Source organism: Saccopteryx bilineata, chromosome 7, assembly GCF_036850765.1.
Source record: "Saccopteryx bilineata isolate mSacBil1 chromosome 7, mSacBil1_pri_phased_curated, whole genome shotgun sequence".
Classification (NCBI taxonomy): domain Eukaryota; kingdom Metazoa; phylum Chordata; class Mammalia; order Chiroptera; family Emballonuridae; genus Saccopteryx; species Saccopteryx bilineata.
Window position 1 is genome coordinate 54,223,223 of NC_089496.1, and position 17,075 is coordinate 54,240,297.

The 17,075-nt window shown below is 53.1% G+C and overlaps 1 protein-coding gene across 3 annotated transcripts in view; it reads right to left on the reverse strand.

Annotated features, from left to right (window-relative positions):
* Positions 1–17,075, reverse strand: part of EGFR (epidermal growth factor receptor) — a 157,976-nt gene that overhangs the window by 74,473 nt on the left and 66,428 nt on the right. The window contains exons 1-2 of one of the 3 annotated variants that reach the window (XM_066238470.1): positions 1,572–1,882; positions 1,495–1,524 (exon numbers count right to left, since the gene is read on the reverse strand). The exons of the other annotated variants lie outside the window; for them this stretch is intronic. Coding sequence (XP_066094567.1) covers positions 1,495–1,524; positions 1,572–1,632 — 91 coding nt within the window. The 5' untranslated portion in view covers positions 1,633–1,882. Of the gene's footprint in view, positions 1–1,494; positions 1,525–1,571; positions 1,883–17,075 lie in introns of those variants that run through there. 3 annotated transcript variants of the gene reach the window in all.

Consider the following 17,075-nt stretch of genomic DNA (forward strand, 5'->3'; position numbering starts at 1 on the left):
GGATCTGTCCGTCCCGAGAGGCAAAGGTCTGTCCCTGACCCACGGGAAGCATCGCTGGAAGGCCTGGGACGGAACGAAGCCAGTCTGCAGAGGTGATATTCTGACTCACAATGACTCACATGGGAAAGAGAGGAAGGCTTCCAGTTACTGCTGCTCGACCTGTCCTGGCTCGCTTCGTCTTCGGCAGGAAGATCACTCACATCCAGTCTGCAGCCAGCCGTGTGCTTGGCGCCTTGGGATTTTATTATTTTTGGGGGGGAGGGGGAGGTGGCGGGGGAGAGGGCCCCGGGGGCTGCACCTCGGGGGGGGGCACAATCAGCCTGCGGTCGCTGCTCCCCGGGAACACAGCCTCTCCGTGCCCCCATCCTCGCCACTGTTCTCCCCGGCAACGGCTTCGTCCTCCCAGGTTAACGGCAGTAAAACCTGATCCTTGGAAAGAATGAGCTAGCCCTGATACCTTTTTGTTTGGATGACATCAATATTTTATGGGGGAGGGAGACTGTAAGTAACTTTGCAGATGGCATCATTTAATCCTCCGTGCACAGTTCCAGCGTCTGAGGCCGTGGGGCGCACAGCCTAATAAGGCAGCCCCCTTCTTCCTTCGGGCCTGCGCTCTGAGCCTGTTCCACGCCGCGCCTCTTCCTCCCTCTCTCCTCCCTCCCTCCTTCCCTATTTAAAAAAAAGAAAAATGAGTATTGACCATCGGTGGAAATGTCCTCGTCTTTTGAATGTCTGCTTCTGTCAACATGTCCAGTAAGACGTAAGCCCCGTGAGAGCAGGAGGGTCGCCCAGCCCGGTCTCACTGCCAACGACTTGGCCAGGCACTGGGCACCCTCGCTGGGCTGGAGCCAATGCCCCGCCCGAGGAAGCTGAACTTGAAGTTAAACTCTGGTACCATTTCCCTGCTGCCCACTCACGGTCTTGTGTTCAGCCAAGTCCCACAGGTTAAATCAAGTGTGTGTGTGTGTGTGTGTGTGTGTGTGTGTGTGTGTGAGTGATAGAGACAGAAAGAGATAGAGAGGGACAGGTAGGGACAGACAGGATGGGAGAGAGATAAGAAGCATCAATTCTTCCTTGTGGCTCCTTAGTTGTTCATTGATTGCTTTCTCATAATGTGCTTTGACCAAGAGGCTACAGGAGACAGAGTGACCCCTTGCTCAAGCCAGCAACCTTGGGTTCAAGCTGGTGAGCTTTTGCTCAAATCGGATGAGCCTGCGCTCAAGCTGGAGACCTCGGGGTCTCAAACCTGGGTCCTCCGCGTCCCAGTCCGACGCTCTATCCACTGCGCCTCCACCTGGTCAGGCCCACGGGGTTAAATCTCATCCTGGTTTGGAATGACGGCCTGGTCGGAAGACGGGAGGATGGCCGTGTGTCTGTGACTCGGTCCCCGTCTCTCCTGTCATGACTCAACGGCCTCCTCCGCTCCTCTAACCTCTCCTCAGGGACCCCCCTGGCTGGCTGTCTCTCTGTCTCCTGTCTAGCTGCATGTCTCACCTTCTTCACGGGCTGCCCTTAACTCCCTTGCTGCTCTCCGACTGGAGAGTCCGCCTCCGGGAAGGACCCACACAGACTTGCTCTCCGACTGGAGAGTCCGCCTCCGGGAAGGACCCACACAGACTTGCCCGCATGCATCGAACAGCAGGAGCAAGAATGCCATGTGCTCGTCGCAACCGTTTTCAGAAAGAACCCCGACGTTCAACAGTCGAGACTGGACTCCTTGTCCAGTGACAGGGACAAGGTGGGCCTTGACGGACCACGTGGAAGAGCTGCTCACGTGGCCGGGCAAAGCCACCCGGCGGAAGGAACCTTCAGAATGCAGCCACGGAGCCGCCTCAGGCGCTCTACATTCCGACCGGGGACATGAAGGTGATTCCATGTTTGCTGACGGTCACTCCGTATCTCCACCCCTATGTTTGCTGACGGTCACTCCGTATCTCCACCCCTATGTTTGCTGACACGGTCACTCCGTATCTCCACCCCTATGTTTGCTGACACGGTCACTCCGTATCTCCACCCCTATGTTTGCTGACGGTCACTCCGTATCTCCACCCCTACACACCTGCCCTGAGATGGATGGGTGGACATCAGCAACATTTGGGGAAAGCGATAAGCCTGTTATTTCTCAGCCGTGAGGGTGACAGATGTATCGGGACTTTTATTTCGTGTCCTATCTTGTGCAGTGGTTGAAGTTTTAAAAAGGGACATGTAGGCCCTGGTCGGTTGGCTCAGCGGTAGAGCGTCGGCCTAGCGTGCGGAGGACCCGGGTTCGATTCCCGGCCAGGGCACACAGGAGAAGCGCCCATTTGCTTCTCCACCCCTCCGCCGCGCTTTCCTCTCTGTCTCTCTCTTCCCCTCCCGCAGCCAAGGCTCCATTGGAGCAGAGATGGCCCGGGCGCTGGGTATGGCTCTGTGGCCTCTGCCTCAGGCGCTAGAGTGGCTCTGGTCGCAATATGGCGACGCCCAGGATGGGCAGAGCATCGCCCCCTGGTGGGCAGAGCGTCGCCCCTGGTGGGCGTGCCGGGTGGATCCCGGTCGGGCGCATGCGGGAGTCTGACTGTCTCTCCCCGTTTCCAGCTTCAGAAAAATGAAAAAATGAAAGGGAAAAAAAAAAAAAAAAAGGGACATGTACGTATGACACTACCTGGAATATCAGAAAAGCAAAACGTGACTCCAGACGCGGTCTGGGCGGGGAAAGGCAGACCAGGGCGACTCTCTCCTCTGTGCTGGAACCCAGACCTCCCTCCATGACTTCTTAGGGGGTGTTCTGGGTGCAGCAGCTCAGCACTTGTTTTCAGGGTTGGGGAGAAAGCAGCCCCATACAGGTCGCAGGCCGACCACAAGCTCCAGGCTCTCCCCCGGGGTCTCTGGACGCACACTTCACAGAAGAGGCCCCACGTGGCCGTTTCCTACTGCCCAGGGACCCGTAGGCCCCTACCAGAACCACAGACCAGCGCAGGGTCAGAGAACTTAGCATGTGGAATGAATCACACCGCAGCAGAGAATCACCTTTCAGAAGTCCTGCCAACGAGAAAGAACGGAACTTTTGTTTCAGCGTCATCTTTCGAGGAGAATAACCGAAAAGAGGAAGCGCAGGTTGTCCCAAGAGACCCAGAGGGACCCAGTAAAGAGCTGTTTCCTACACGCCGGGGGAGCTGTTCACGAGCTGTTCCTTGTTTACTGACGTTTTTATGCAACCCGTAGCCTCATGCAACCCCTTACGTGGATCCTAACTACTTTTCTTGGTTTCCAAGCCATTTGTTTATTTTCCAAGGAGCCCCGTCTTTTCAGATAACAAAGGAGGAAGTGTAGACCGACTGCAAACTCTCTCTACAGAATGTGTAGGCTCTTGTGCAAACCCCGCCTTCTCGTTCCACACGCAGACATCCCTCCGTCCCCAAGGTCGGCGCCCCGGAATCTGGAAGGCACCTGTCCTCTGGACAAGGCAGGGGGGTCACTCCTGCGCCTCACAAATGCCCTATCCAGGGGACATTCCTGGCACCGGACAAGAGGCGACAAGATAGGAACTCGGCTCAATCTTCACTCCCTGGGGCGCCCACCCCTTACCCACTTCCTTCGTGTTGGGGGAAATATCGGCAGTCTTTCCCGTGAAATGTATCAAACACGAACACCAACATAATAGATTTTTTAAAGGTAGCAGTTAACCCCCTAAGGGCTCTAGAACAGTGGTCCCCAACCTTTTTTGGGGCCATAGACCAGTTTAATGTCGGTGTGGGACGGAAAAATGTATCACGTGACCGAGACAAGCGTCAAGAGTGAGTCTTAGGACGGATATAACAGAGGGGATCTGGTCATTTTTTAAAAATAAAACATCGTTCAGACTTAAATATAAGTAAAACGGAAATAATGTAAGTTACTTATTCTTTCTCTGCGGACCGGTACCAAATGGCCCACCGACCGGTACCGGTCCGCGGCCCGGGGGGGTTGGGGACCACTGCTCTAGAGAACAAACCAAAGCCTCGGAAAGATGAAACGGCCTCTGACCCTGAACGAACACTTCCTGATGGACGTTTCTGCTCAGCGAGGGAGTGACAGCCTCTTGTGACGCCGTGCTTGTCCTGTGGGGGGTGCCCATGAAAATGGGGGTGGGGTGGGATATACGTCTAGTACCAGATAGAAGAAAAAAATGGAGAGGAACAGGAAGGAAGGGGCAGGAAAGAGGCATGTCTATTGCTACAACACAAACTGTTTTGTGTAAGCAACGAGGATATTTAAGTTTCAATAAACCGGATGTTGTCAAATTGTGCTTAACATATATATTTTTTTTTCTTTTTTTTTTCATTTTTCTGAAGCTGGAAACAGGGAGAGACAGTCAGACAGACTCCTGCATGCGCCCGGCACGCCCACCAGGGGCGACGCTCTGCCCACCAGGGGGCGATGCTCTGCCCATCCTGGGCGTCGCCATGTTGCGACCAGAGCCACTCTAGCGCCTGAGGCAGAGGCCACAGAGCCATCCCCAGCGCCCGGGCCATCTTTGCTCCAATGGAGCCTTGGCTGCGGGAGGGGAAGAGAGAGACAGAGAGAAAAGCGCGGCGGAGGGGTGGAGAAGCAAATGGGCGCTTCTCCCGTGTGCCCTGGCCGGGAATCGAACCCGGGTCCTCCGCACGCTAGGCCGACGCTCTACCGCTGAGCCAACCGGCCAGGGCCAACATATATATATTTTTTCCCCTGACCAAACAGACTGGCTTTTCTGGTATGGTCCTTCGGCTGGGAAAGGCACCGAGGTAGAAACATATCCATACATTGACTCCTCCATCCATGTTCAATGTGTGTGTCGTGAGGATGACGCGTTCAAGAACACTTGGGTTAAGAGAGTCAAAGACAAGTCCATGGATCACAGGGAGGTCGTCCCTTCACTGCTAGGTTTTTAAAAAGATTTCTAAATGACATTTGAAAAAAGAAAAACTGATTTTAAAACACAGACATTTCAATACAGGTTCGGGGGAATACATGAGAAACGATGACATTAATTAAGCTTCTAATGTTCGTAGGATGCAACACAATTCTACAGTTCGGGGGAAAATGTCGTAGAATTACCAAGTCTGGAAAAGCACTTTGTATTAATCCAGTGTAGGCTTCGGCAGGAAGTAATTAATTTGTAAGGTTTTTATGCTACGGCTCGCCTCGACAGCACGGCTAAGTTTTCCTCCGGGCCCGTGGACAGGCCAGCACACGGACACGGCATTCCTATCTTCACAGTGATGTGGCGAGGGGACATGACGGGACCTCATGACCGCTGGACATTTGGATGCCCGGGCGGATTTTAAGTTGAAGAAACAGAGGTGACAAAACACAGAGACGCGGCCCCAAATACAGTGAGACGCCCGGGCGCCCTTCACGCCAGCGCGTGCAGGACAGGGTGACCACATGGTCACCTTCACCTTTTCAATGTCCAGCGACGCAGCATCCAAATCACCTGTTCTGTGGGTCCCAGCTCCTCACACGAGGCTGCTGCTGAGAGCGACAGCCGTGGGTGTCCACGAAAGCCCTTGCTGCTCGGCCCCCAGACCTGGCTGTGGGGATCCCCTGGGGCCCCCTGTACCACCTGAATGCCCGCTAAAGCAAACCCTTGAATTCTGTTGTTTTTAAGGGTAAACTCAGACCTCCCGGGTCAGCCCTTCTCCGTTCCTGCTTACAGCTGTCGTGACGTCTTCTCACCACTCAGAGGAGAGAAGAGAAATAAAGCTTTCAAAACGTACTTGTCAGACAGCACGTTTCGTTTAATTACGCCTCCCTATCAAATAGACCCCCTCCTTCTTTCTTTTCTTTTCTTTTCCTTTCCTTTCCTTTCCTTTCCTTTCCTTTCCTTTCCTTTCCTTTCCTTTCCTTTCCTTTCCCTTTCTTTCTTTCTTTCTTTCTTTCTTTCTTTCTTTCTTTCTCTTTCTTTCTTTCTTTCTTTCTTTCTTTCTTTCTTTCTTTCTTTCTTTCTTTCTTTTTTACCAAAACAGGTAAATAAAATAGTTTGTGCATTTGGAATAATGCTCAATATAACCAAACGTTACAATACATAAATCTAAAACCAGGACTGTGTTCCTGTTTTCTCACACGCGGGCTCTTGTGAGCACAGGCTCCATGACGAGCTCCGGCCGACACCCTCCGGGGCCGGGAGGACGGCGTGCAGGCAGGGACCCATGTGCCCCGGGAGCTGCGGTCACGGCTCCTTGGCTCTGCGGGCCGCTTACGAAGGTGGCGCTTCCATGGTGAAGAGGACACAATCCGTGTCTACCTGCGGGGTGCCGGAACCCTGCGACTCACATCCCCCACTCCCCGCCCCAGCTTCACTGAGGGGGAGCCGACACCCCTCACTGTGTCCACAGAGAGCGTGCACTGTGCTGAGTTCCTACACAGGCACAGTGTGAAGGGATTACCGAGATCCAGATAATGAACACATCAGCCTCAGCACACAGGTAACGCTGTGTGTGTGTGTGTGTGTGCGCGCGCGCGCGCCAGTGTGTGGTGAGAACATTGACGATCTCACAGCAGCTCTCAAGTATACGATACAGTGTTACTAACTACAGCCCTGTGGGAACATTGACGATCTCACAGCAGCTCTCAAGTATAGGATACCGTGTTACTAACTACAGCCCTGTGAGAACATTGACGATCTCACAGCAGCTCTCAAGTATAGGATACAGTGTTACTAACTACAGCCCTGTGAGAACATTGACTATCTCACAGCAGCTCTCAAGTATAGGATACAGTGTTACTAACTACAGCCCTGTGGGAACATTGACGATCTCACAGCAGCTCTCAAGTATAGGATACAGTGTTACTAACTACAGCCCTGTGGGAACATTGACGATCTCACAGCAGCTCTCAAGTATAGGATACAGTGTTACTAACTACAGCCAGTGAGAACATTGACGATCTCACAGCAGCTCTCAAGTATAGGATACAGTGTTACTAACTACATCGCCAAGCTGCACCTTCCAGCCTCGGAACTTGCTTGTCTTAGAACTGCGGGTGTGTATGTGCCCTTTGACCTACAGCTCCCTATTCCCCCTCCGTACCCCCCCCACACCTACATTCTCTCAGATCCTAGACGGCGCCTCCAACACTCTTTTCTAGGAAAGGTAGTGTCTATCCCTCTCTCCTGACAATAGAAAACTATTTTTAAAACGTAGGCCTGACCTACAAAACCACCTAGCACAAGATTAAAAAAAGAAAACAGAAGAGTCACAGTGAATGAGCCAGTTTCATCCGGAGAATTTGGGTCTGTGAAGGCACGGACGGCCCCTCCACGCTCCCCACACGGGCAGTCCCCCTTCTGGGCTGCAGACCACACTCCCCCCCAGGACGCTCCGCCCACCGGAAGCAGTTGGCATCAGAAGGCTCAAGGTCAGCGGGAAAGGCTACAGCCACCACGGACGCGCACCCTCATGTACAACCATGATTCGACTCCACATGCTAAGAGCAAAAGCAAACGTCCACTGCACACATGACGTTTCAGGGGGCATCCTGGCCATAGGCATTGACCATATGGATCAAAGACGTGACGCATGATGGATAGAACGTATTTCTGTCCAGGGAAAGGGGGCTAACCCCAAGTGTCCCCCCCCCCAGAGCAGCCGATCTGCATCAGGTCAGAGGAAGCCAAAGGGTGAAGGATCAATGATGCCCGATCCCTTTCCCTGACAGGCTGCCCACTTCCTCCTTCAGCCGGAGAGCGACAGGAAGACGAGCTCATTCACGAGCCTGGGGAGTGAAGGAAGGGGGTGGGGGCTCCTGGCGGGGCTCCCAGGCTGAGCTTCGGGGGGCCGGGGGGGAAGGGGGCAGCAGGCCATCACTCGCCCCAGCGAGGAGGCTTCGTGTCACCTGACACCCTGCACTTCTCACTGAGACTGCAAAGCATCGCTGACCATCGCGGAGACGGACACGGAGGACAGACCGGGGACGGAGGACTGTGCACATCCTCCTCGGACGCTCTTGAGAAGCTAGCCCCCCCCCCACCGCCACCTTCCAAGAAGCCTTAGTTTTTCTTATAGAGAAAGATGAGGTTTACGACAATGACCCTGGGCCAAGTCATACAGCCCAAGGACCACTGGGAAGGGACCCAAAGCCAGCCTGTCTCGGCATCCAGTGGACTTTCCAACCATCCGTCCGGACACGACTCCCGCAGGACATCACTGTGTGAATATTCCTACATCACGTGTGGCGTGTTCAGGTTCAATTATCTACAAAGGTGCAAAAAACGGCAGAGGCGGACGGGTTCTGGAATATTGGCGGGGTCCTCAGCAGGGCACTCTTCTGCAGACCCCCAAGTCTGGAAGCACGTAGGTCGGTGTCCACATTCCCTTGATGACAGTCCTTGCTGGGACTTGGACACGCTCCCCACACCTTCCCAGGGCACCCCATCTGCATAGCTCTTGTCTGCGCCAACCTGGTTCCCGAGACTGAGCTTCAGGTGAAATATGCCGCCAGCTTCCAGTCCCGTCTTTTCCACGGGTCACGACAGGCTCACGAAGCTTCATTAGCTGGGTAAGCTTATCTTTACAAAAAATGCACTGGCGAGGGTGTGGAAAGCGGAGATGTTTTCAGACATCCTTCCGACAAATATGGACGTCTGTAGTGAGGACATCTAGTGAGCTAAACCTTAATATATGAGTTAGTAGTTTTGTTTTGTTTTTCATCAAGCCGGAAGGACCCCTTTCCCCATGTGAAGCACACAGTTCCGACATGCTCCGAAAGAACACGTCCGTAAGGCCCTGTCCAGACTTGGCAACCACGACCGACCTCATGGAACTTTCTGGCTCACCTAGGGAAGCTTTCACAAGGAATCAAGAGGCTTAGCTAGGCCTGTTATTCAGCAGTTCCATGCGTGAAGACTCTGGATCCCAGATGGTCTTTAGTGAAAAAGGTTAATTGGGCTCCTTAGCCCAGGAAAGGTCCCCCACACCCATGAACAGAGGAAGTCTCGTGAGGTTCAGATGTTCGGAGGGGCTCACCATCTCCATGCACAGAATACTGAAACGGAACCTAAGAACTTTTATCTTTTTTTCTTTTTGGTGAGAGAGACAGAGAGAGGGACAGATAGGGACAGACAGACTGACAGGAAGGGAGAGAGATGAGAAGCATCAGTTCTCTGTTGCAGCACTTTCGTTGTTCATTGATTGCTTTGTCATATGTGCCTTAACTGGGGGGCTCCAGCTGAGCGAGTGACCCCTTGCTCAAGCCAGGGACATTGGACTCAAGCCAGCAATCTTGGGCTCAAGTCAGCACGACCTTGGGCTCAAGCCAGCGACCTTTCCTTGCAAGCCAGTGACTGTGGGATCATGTCTATGATCCCACGCTCAAGCCAGCGACCCCGCGCTCAAACTGGTGAGCCCACACTCAAGCCGTTGACCTTGGGGTTTCAAGCCTGGGTCCTCTGCATCCCAGGCTGATGCTCTATCCACTTTACCACCGCCTGGTCAGGTGAAACCTAAGAACTTTGATGCAGAAAGACACTTCATGACCCACTGGGGGGATTCTTTTCCTTATATTTTTCTTCACCTTCCCAAACTTCCCAATTTCTTCAGAGAGAAAGAAAACCACACAGAGGTGTTAAGAATCCACTGAGTCAAAGCCTGCGACCTTTTTTATTTTACTGTCTGGAATTTTCCTTTTGACCAGAAGGGCTATGAAATCTTCTGGGACGGACTTGCCATGCTCCTCCACGCTTTGAACAAAACTGAATTCCGCAGTTTATTCTTAGCTCAGTGTAACAACCAACAGCTACACGGTTGTCCTAGGAAAATCTTTGTTGGGACTCTTTGTTGCTGTTGCTACTATTATTAAGGCTTTGTTTTAAAGTGCAGTTTAAAAATCACAACAACAGCCCTGGCCGGTTGGCTCAGCGGTAGAGCGTCGGCCTAGCGTGCGGAGGACCCGGGTTCGATTCCCGACCAGGGCACACAGGAGAAGCGCCCATTTGCTTCTCCACCCCCCCCGTCCTTCCTCTCTGTCTCTCTCTTCCCCTCCCGCAGCCAAGGCTCCATTGGAGCAAAGATGGCCCGGGCGCTGGGGATGGCTCTGTGGCCTCTGCCTCAGGTGCTAGAGTGGCTCTGGTCGCAACAAGGCGACGCCCAGGATGGGCAGAGCGTCGCCCCCTGGTGGGCATGCCGGGTGGATCCCGGTCAGGCGCGTGCGGGAGTCTGTCTGACTGTCTCTCCCTGTTTCCAGCTTCAGAAAAATGCAAAAAAAAAAAAAAAAAAATCACAACAACATTGAGGGGAAGGTTCAGGGCTTCCCTATCTACCTGTGCCTGCACATGCACAGACCTTCATTATTATCAGTGTCCCCCACCAGAAGGGTACATGTGCTACAACGGACGAAACCAGACTGATACTTCATTATCACCCAAAGTCCACAGTTCACACGAGGGTCCACCCTGGTGGTCCACATTCTCTGGGTTTGGACAAATAATGACACATGTAGCCGCCATCACAGTATACCACAAGCATTGCATTGTCCCCAAAAAGCTTCCGTGCTCTGCCTGTTCACCCCAGCAGAGCTTTCTGCCTCTTCCCGAATGTCAGGCGGTTGGAACGAGACGGCACTTAGCGCTACGCGGTTGAGATTCCTCCGTGTCCTTCCCCGGCTTGAGCGCGCGCACGAACACGGAACGGTGTGCCACCGTCCGGGATGGACCGCAGTTTATTCATTATCCATCACCTACTGAAGGGCATCGCGGTGGCTCCCAAGTTGTGGCAACTATGGACAAAGCCGCTACAAACACCCGTCCCGTGTGCAAGCTTTCATGTGGGCACGAGGTTTTCCATCCGTTGGGTAAATACCAAGGAGCACAAAGGAATTTCTGGAGTCATTTTTTTTTTTTTAAGTCTTCACTTACGCTATATACGTGAAATACGTGAAATGGAAAGGGGGCGAGACGGACACGGGCTGGAACGGCGGACCCGCCGCGCGCCACCCTCAGCCAGTAAGTCCTGGAAACCGCAGTGCACTCAGGAAGCTGGTGGTGGGCAGGCCGGCTCAGATTTCCCAAAAAGGGGAAGATGGTGAGGACAGGCACCCACTCCTGGGAAGCGATTCAGTTATGAGCGTCTGACGGACGTGCCTTTCAGGACAGGGAATGTGTGGCTCAGACCTCGGAAGGGAGTCCAGTAAACACAGACTCGATGGGGTCACCTTGTCTCACTCGGGGCAGCATTACAAAGTCCCCAAGGTCAGGCCCTATCTGGAGCCACACAATACATCCAAAGAGAGACGGCTGTTAGGACCTCGCGGATTCCTGCAGGGTGAACAGAGCTTTCTGATAGTGGGTTGACTTCTAAGCAGGTGAGGGGTCCTGGAGTAAATACAGGGGTGGGGGGTGGGGGGGGGAGCTCCGCCCTGCTCAATGTCTCCACCAAGAGTCAGTAAATGAAGCCACAGGAAGCACGAGGAGAGAAGGAGCCAAGCAGAACCGTGTGTACCCAATGACAATCGATCAGCGGGGACTGACCGCGAGAGGCCAGAAAGAGGAAGTGTTAAGGACACTGTCAATTTTGAAAAGGGACACATGGCACATGCTCCACACGGAAGTCCCAAACCAGGAGCAGAGCGAGGGTCACAGGTCTCGGTGGACACCAGCCACACTGCGCTGCCCGGCTCAGGAAGATCCAGGTCCCCTTCCAAGCAGCCCGAGCTGTGTCACTCTGTCACAGTGACAGGAACCGTCAGCTGGCTGCAGGGTGGGGCTGCTCAGCCTTGGGAAGAGGGGAGTCAGCTGTCTTCACACAGAGTTAAAAATGTGTGTTAGCGCGTGGCATCAGAGGGCCAAATAAGGGTGAGGCAGGGACCCAGATTTTGCATTAAGAACAAAATTAAACAAAACAAAACATGAGAGCTATAAAAAAAAATGGAGCACAGATTGTCCCTGGTGGTGGTAAGTTCCAGGTCCTTGGAAGGGTTCATCTAGCTCTAAGGGCCACCAGCCCTAGGTGTTAAGGTGGCCGGCGTCCTGTCGTGTGTCCCAGTGAGTGCAGGGCCCCAAGGAGCTGTGAGGGATGACAGTGAGGTCTCCCGGGGCACAAAGATCTGAGAGGGTGACACCCCAGCGGTGCGCAGGGTCACTCTGCAGGGGAATAGCTGCAGCGCCTCGCAGAGAAGTCAGAACGCACGGCTACAGCAGGGGAGAGTTTCCTGCAGAGAAGTCAGAACACATGGCTACAGCAGGGGAGAATTTCCTGCAGAGGAGTCAGAACACATGGCTACAGCAGGACAGAATTTCCTGCAGAGAAGTCAGAACACATGACGGCTACAGCAGGAGAGAGTTTCCCGCAGAGAAGTCAGAACACACGGCTACAGCAGGAGAGAATGTCCTGCAGAGAAGTCAGAACACACGGCTACAGCAGGACAGAATTTCCTGCAGAGGAGTCAGAACACACGGCTACAGCAGGAGAGAATTTCCTGCAGAGAAGTCAGAACACACGGCTACAGCAGGAGAGAGTTTCCTGCAGAGAAGTCAGAACACACGGCTACAGCAGGAGAGAGTTTCCTGCAGAGAAGTCAGAACACACGACGGCTACAGCAGGAGAGAGTTTCCTGCAGAGAAGTCAGAACACACGGCTACAGCAGGAGAGACTTTCCTGCAGAGAAGTCAGAACACACGGCTACAGCAGGAGAGAATTTCCTGCAAAGAAGTCAGAACACACGGCGGCTACAGCAGGAGAGAGTTTCCTGCAGAGAAGTCAGAACACACGGCTACAGCAGGGGAGAATTTCCTGCAGAGAAGTCAGAACACACAGCTACAGCAGAAGAGAATTTCCTGCAGAGAAGTCAGAACACACGGCTACAGGAGGAGAGAGTTTCCTGCAGAGAAGTCAGAACACACGGCTACAGCAGGAGAGAATTTCCTGCAGAGAAGTCAGAACACACGATGGCTATAGCAGGAGAGAGTTTCCTGCAGAGAAGTCAGAACACACGGCTACAGCAGGAGAGAATTTCCTGCAGAGAAGTCAGAACACATGACGGCTACAGCAGGAGAGAATTTCCTGCAGAGAAGTCAGAACACACGGCCACAGCAGGGGAGAATTTCCTGCAGAGGAGTCAGAACACACGGCTACAGCAGGGGAGAATTTCCTGCAGAGGAGTCAGAACACACGGCTACAGCAGGAGAGAATTTCCTGCAGAGAAGTCAGAACACACGACGGCTACAGCAGGAGAGAGTTTCCTGCAGAGAAGTCAGAACACACGACGGCTACAGCAGGAGAGAATTTCCTGCAGAGAAGTCAGAACACACGGCTACAGCAGGAGAGAATTTCCTGCAGAGAAGTCAGAACACACGGCCACAGCAGGAGAGAGTTTCCTGCAGAGAAGTCAGAACACATGACGGCTACAGCAGGAGAGAGTTTCCCGCAGAGAAGTCAGAACACACGGCTACAGCAGGAGAGAATTTCCTGCAGAGAAGTCAGAACACATGACGGCTACAGCAGGAGAGAGTTTCCCGCAGAGAAGTCAGAACACACGGCTACAGCAGGAGAGACTTTCCTGCAGAGAAGTCAGAACACACGACGGCTACAGCAGGACAGAATTTTCTGCAGAGAAGTCAGAACACACGGCTACAGCAGGACAGAATTTCCTGCAGAGAAGTCAGAACACACGGCTACAGCAGGAGAGAATTTCCTGCAGAGAAGTCAGAACACACGATGGCTACAGCAGGAGAGAGTTTCCTGCAGAGAAGTCAGAACACACGACGGCTACAGCAGGAGAGAATTTCCTGCAGAGAAGTCAGAACACACGGCCACAGCAGGAGAGAGTTTCCCGCAGAGAAGTCAGAACACATGACGGCTACAGCAGGAGAGAGTTTCCTGCAGAGAAGTCAGAACACACGGCTACAGCAGGAGAGAATTTCCTGCAGAGAAGTCAGAACACACGGCTACAGCAGGAGAGAATTTCCTGCAGAGAAGTCAGAACACACGGCCACAGCAGGGGAGAATTTCCTGCAGAGGAGTCAGAACACACGGCTACAGCAGGAGAGAATTTCCTGCAGAGAAGTCAGAACACATGACGGCTACAGCAGGAGAGAGTTTCCCGCAGAGAAGTCAGAACACATGACGGCTACAGCAGGAGAGAGTTTCCTGCAGAGAAGTCAGAACACATGACGGCTACAGCAGGAGAGAGTTTCCCGCAGAGAAGTCAGAACACATGACGGCTACAGCAGGAGAGAGTTTCCCGCAGAGAAGTCAGAACACATGACGGCTACAGCAGGACAGAATTTCCTGCAGAGAAGTCAGAACACACGGCTACAGCAGGAGAGAGTTTCCTGCAGAGAAGTCAGAACACATGACGGCTACAGCAGGAGAGAGTTTCCCGCAGAGAAGTCAGAACACACGGCTACAGCAGGAGAGACTTTCCTGCAGAGAAGTCAGAACACACGACGGCTACAGCAGGACAGAATTTTCTGCAGAGAAGTCAGAACACACGGCTACAGCAGGACAGAATTTCCTGCAGAGAAGTCAGAACACACGGCTACAGCAGGAGAGAATTTCCTGCAGAGAAGTCAGAACACACGATGGCTACAGCAGGAGAGAGTTTCCTGCAGAGAAGTCAGAACACACGGCCACAGCAGGAGAGAGTTTCCCGCAGAGAAGTCAGAACACATGACGGCTACAGCAGGAGAGAGTTTCCTGCAGAGAAGTCAGAACACACGGCTACAGCAGGAGAGAATTTCCTGCAGAGAAGTCAGAACACACGGCTACAGCAGGAGAGAATTTCCTGCAGAGAAGTCAGAACACACGGCCACAGCAGGGGAGAATTTCCTGCAGAGGAGTCAGAACACACGGCTACAGCAGGAGAGAATTTCCTGCAGAGAAGTCAGAACACACGGCTACAGCAGGAGAGAATTTCCTGCAGAGAAGTCAGAACACACGGCTACAGCAGGAGAGAATTTCCTGCAGAGAAGTCAGAACACACGGCCACAGCAGGGGAGAATTTCCTGCAGAGGAGTCAGAACACACGGCTACAGCAGGAGAGAGTTTCCCGCAGAGAAGTCAGAACACATGACGGCTACAGCAGGAGAGAGTTTCCTGCAGAGAAGTCAGAACACATGACGGCTACAGCAGGAGAGAGTTTCCCGCAGAGAAGTCAGAACACATGACGGCTACAGCAGGAGAGAGTTTCCCGCAGAGAAGTCAGAACACATGACGGCTACAGCAGGACAGAATTTCCTGCAGAGAAGTCAGAACACACGGCTACAGCAGGAGAGAGTTTCCTGCAGAGAAGTCAGAACACACGGCTACAGCAGGAGAGAATTTCCTGCAGAGAAGTCAGAACACATGACGGCTACAGCAGGAGAGAGTTTCCCGCAGAGAAGTCAGAACACACGGCTACAGCAGGAGAGACTTTCCTGCAGAGAAGTCAGAACACACGACGGCTACAGCAGGACAGAATTTCCTGCAGAGAAGTCAGAACACACGGCTACAGCAGGAGAGAATTTCCTGCAGAGAAGTCAGAACACACGACGGCTACAGCAGGAGAGAGTTTCCTGCAGAGAAGTCAGAACACACGACGGCTACAGCAGGAGAGAATTTCCTGCAGAGAAGTCAGAACACACGGCCACAGCAGGGGAGAATTTCCTGCAGAGGAGTCAGAACACACGGCCACAGCAGGAGAGAATTTCCTGCAAAGAAGTCAGAACACACGGCGGCTACAGCAGGAGAGAGTTTCCTGCAGAGAAGTCAGAACACACGGCTACAGCAGGGGAGAATTTCCTGCAGAGAAGTCAGAACACACAGCTACAGCAGAAGAGAATTTCCTGCAGAGAAGTCAGAACACACGGCTACAGGAGGAGAGAGTTTCCTGCAGAGAAGTCAGAACACACGGCTACAGCAGGAGAGAATTTCCTGCAGAGAAGTCAGAACACACGATGGCTACAGCAGGAGAGAGTTTCCTGCAGAGAAGTCAGAACACACGGCTACAGCAGGAGAGAATTTCCTGCAGAGAAGTCAGAACACATGACGGCTACAGCAGGAGAGAATTTCCTGCAGAGAAGTCAGAACACACGGCCACAGCAGGGGAGAATTTCCTGCAGAGTCAGAACACACGGCTACAGCAGGGGAGAATTTCCTGCAGAGGAGTCAGAACACACGGCTACAGCAGGAGAGAATTTCCTGCAGAGAAGTCAGAACACACGACGGCTACAGCAGGAGAGAATTTCCTGCAGAGAAGTCAGAACACACGGCTACAGCAGGAGAGAATTTCCTGCAGAGAAGTCAGAACACACGGCCACAGCAGGAGAGAGTTTCCTGCAGAGAAGTCAGAACACATGACGGCTACAGCAGGAGAGAGTTTCCCGCAGAGAAGTCAGAACACACGGCTACAGCAGGAGAGAATTTCCTGCAGAGAAGTCAGAACACACGGCCACAGCAGGGGAGAATTTCCTGCAGAGGAGTCAGAACACACGGCTACAGCAGGGGAGAATTTCCTGCAGAGGAGTCAGAACACACGGCTACAGCAGGAGAGAATTTCCTGCAGAGAAGTCAGAACACACGACGGCTACAGCAGGAGAGAGTTTCCTGCAGAGAAGTCAGAACACACGACGGCTACAGCAGGAGAAATTTCCTGCAGAGAAGTCAGAACACACGGCTACAGCAGGAGAGAATTTCCTGCAGAGAAGTCAGAACACACGGCCACAGCAGGAGAGAGTTTCCTGCAGAGAAGTCAGAACACATGACGGCTACAGCAGGAGAGAGTTTCCCGCAGAGAAGTCAGAACACACGGCTACAGCAGGAGAGAATTTCCTGCAGAGGAGTCAGAACACATGACGGCTACAGCAGGAGAGAGTTTCCCGCAGAGAAGTCAGAACACACGGCTACAGCAGGAGAGACTTTCCTGCAGAGAAGTCAGAACACACGACGGCTACAGCAGGACAGAATTTTCTGCAGAGAAGTCAGAACACACGGCTACAGCAGGACAGAATTTCCTGCAGAGAAGTCAGAACACACGGCTACAGCAGGAGAGAATTTCCTGCAGAGAAGTCAGAACACACGATGGCTACAGCAGGAGAGAGTTTCCTGCAGAGAAGTCAGAACACACGACGGCTACAGCAGGAGAGAATTTCCTGCAGAGAAGTCAGA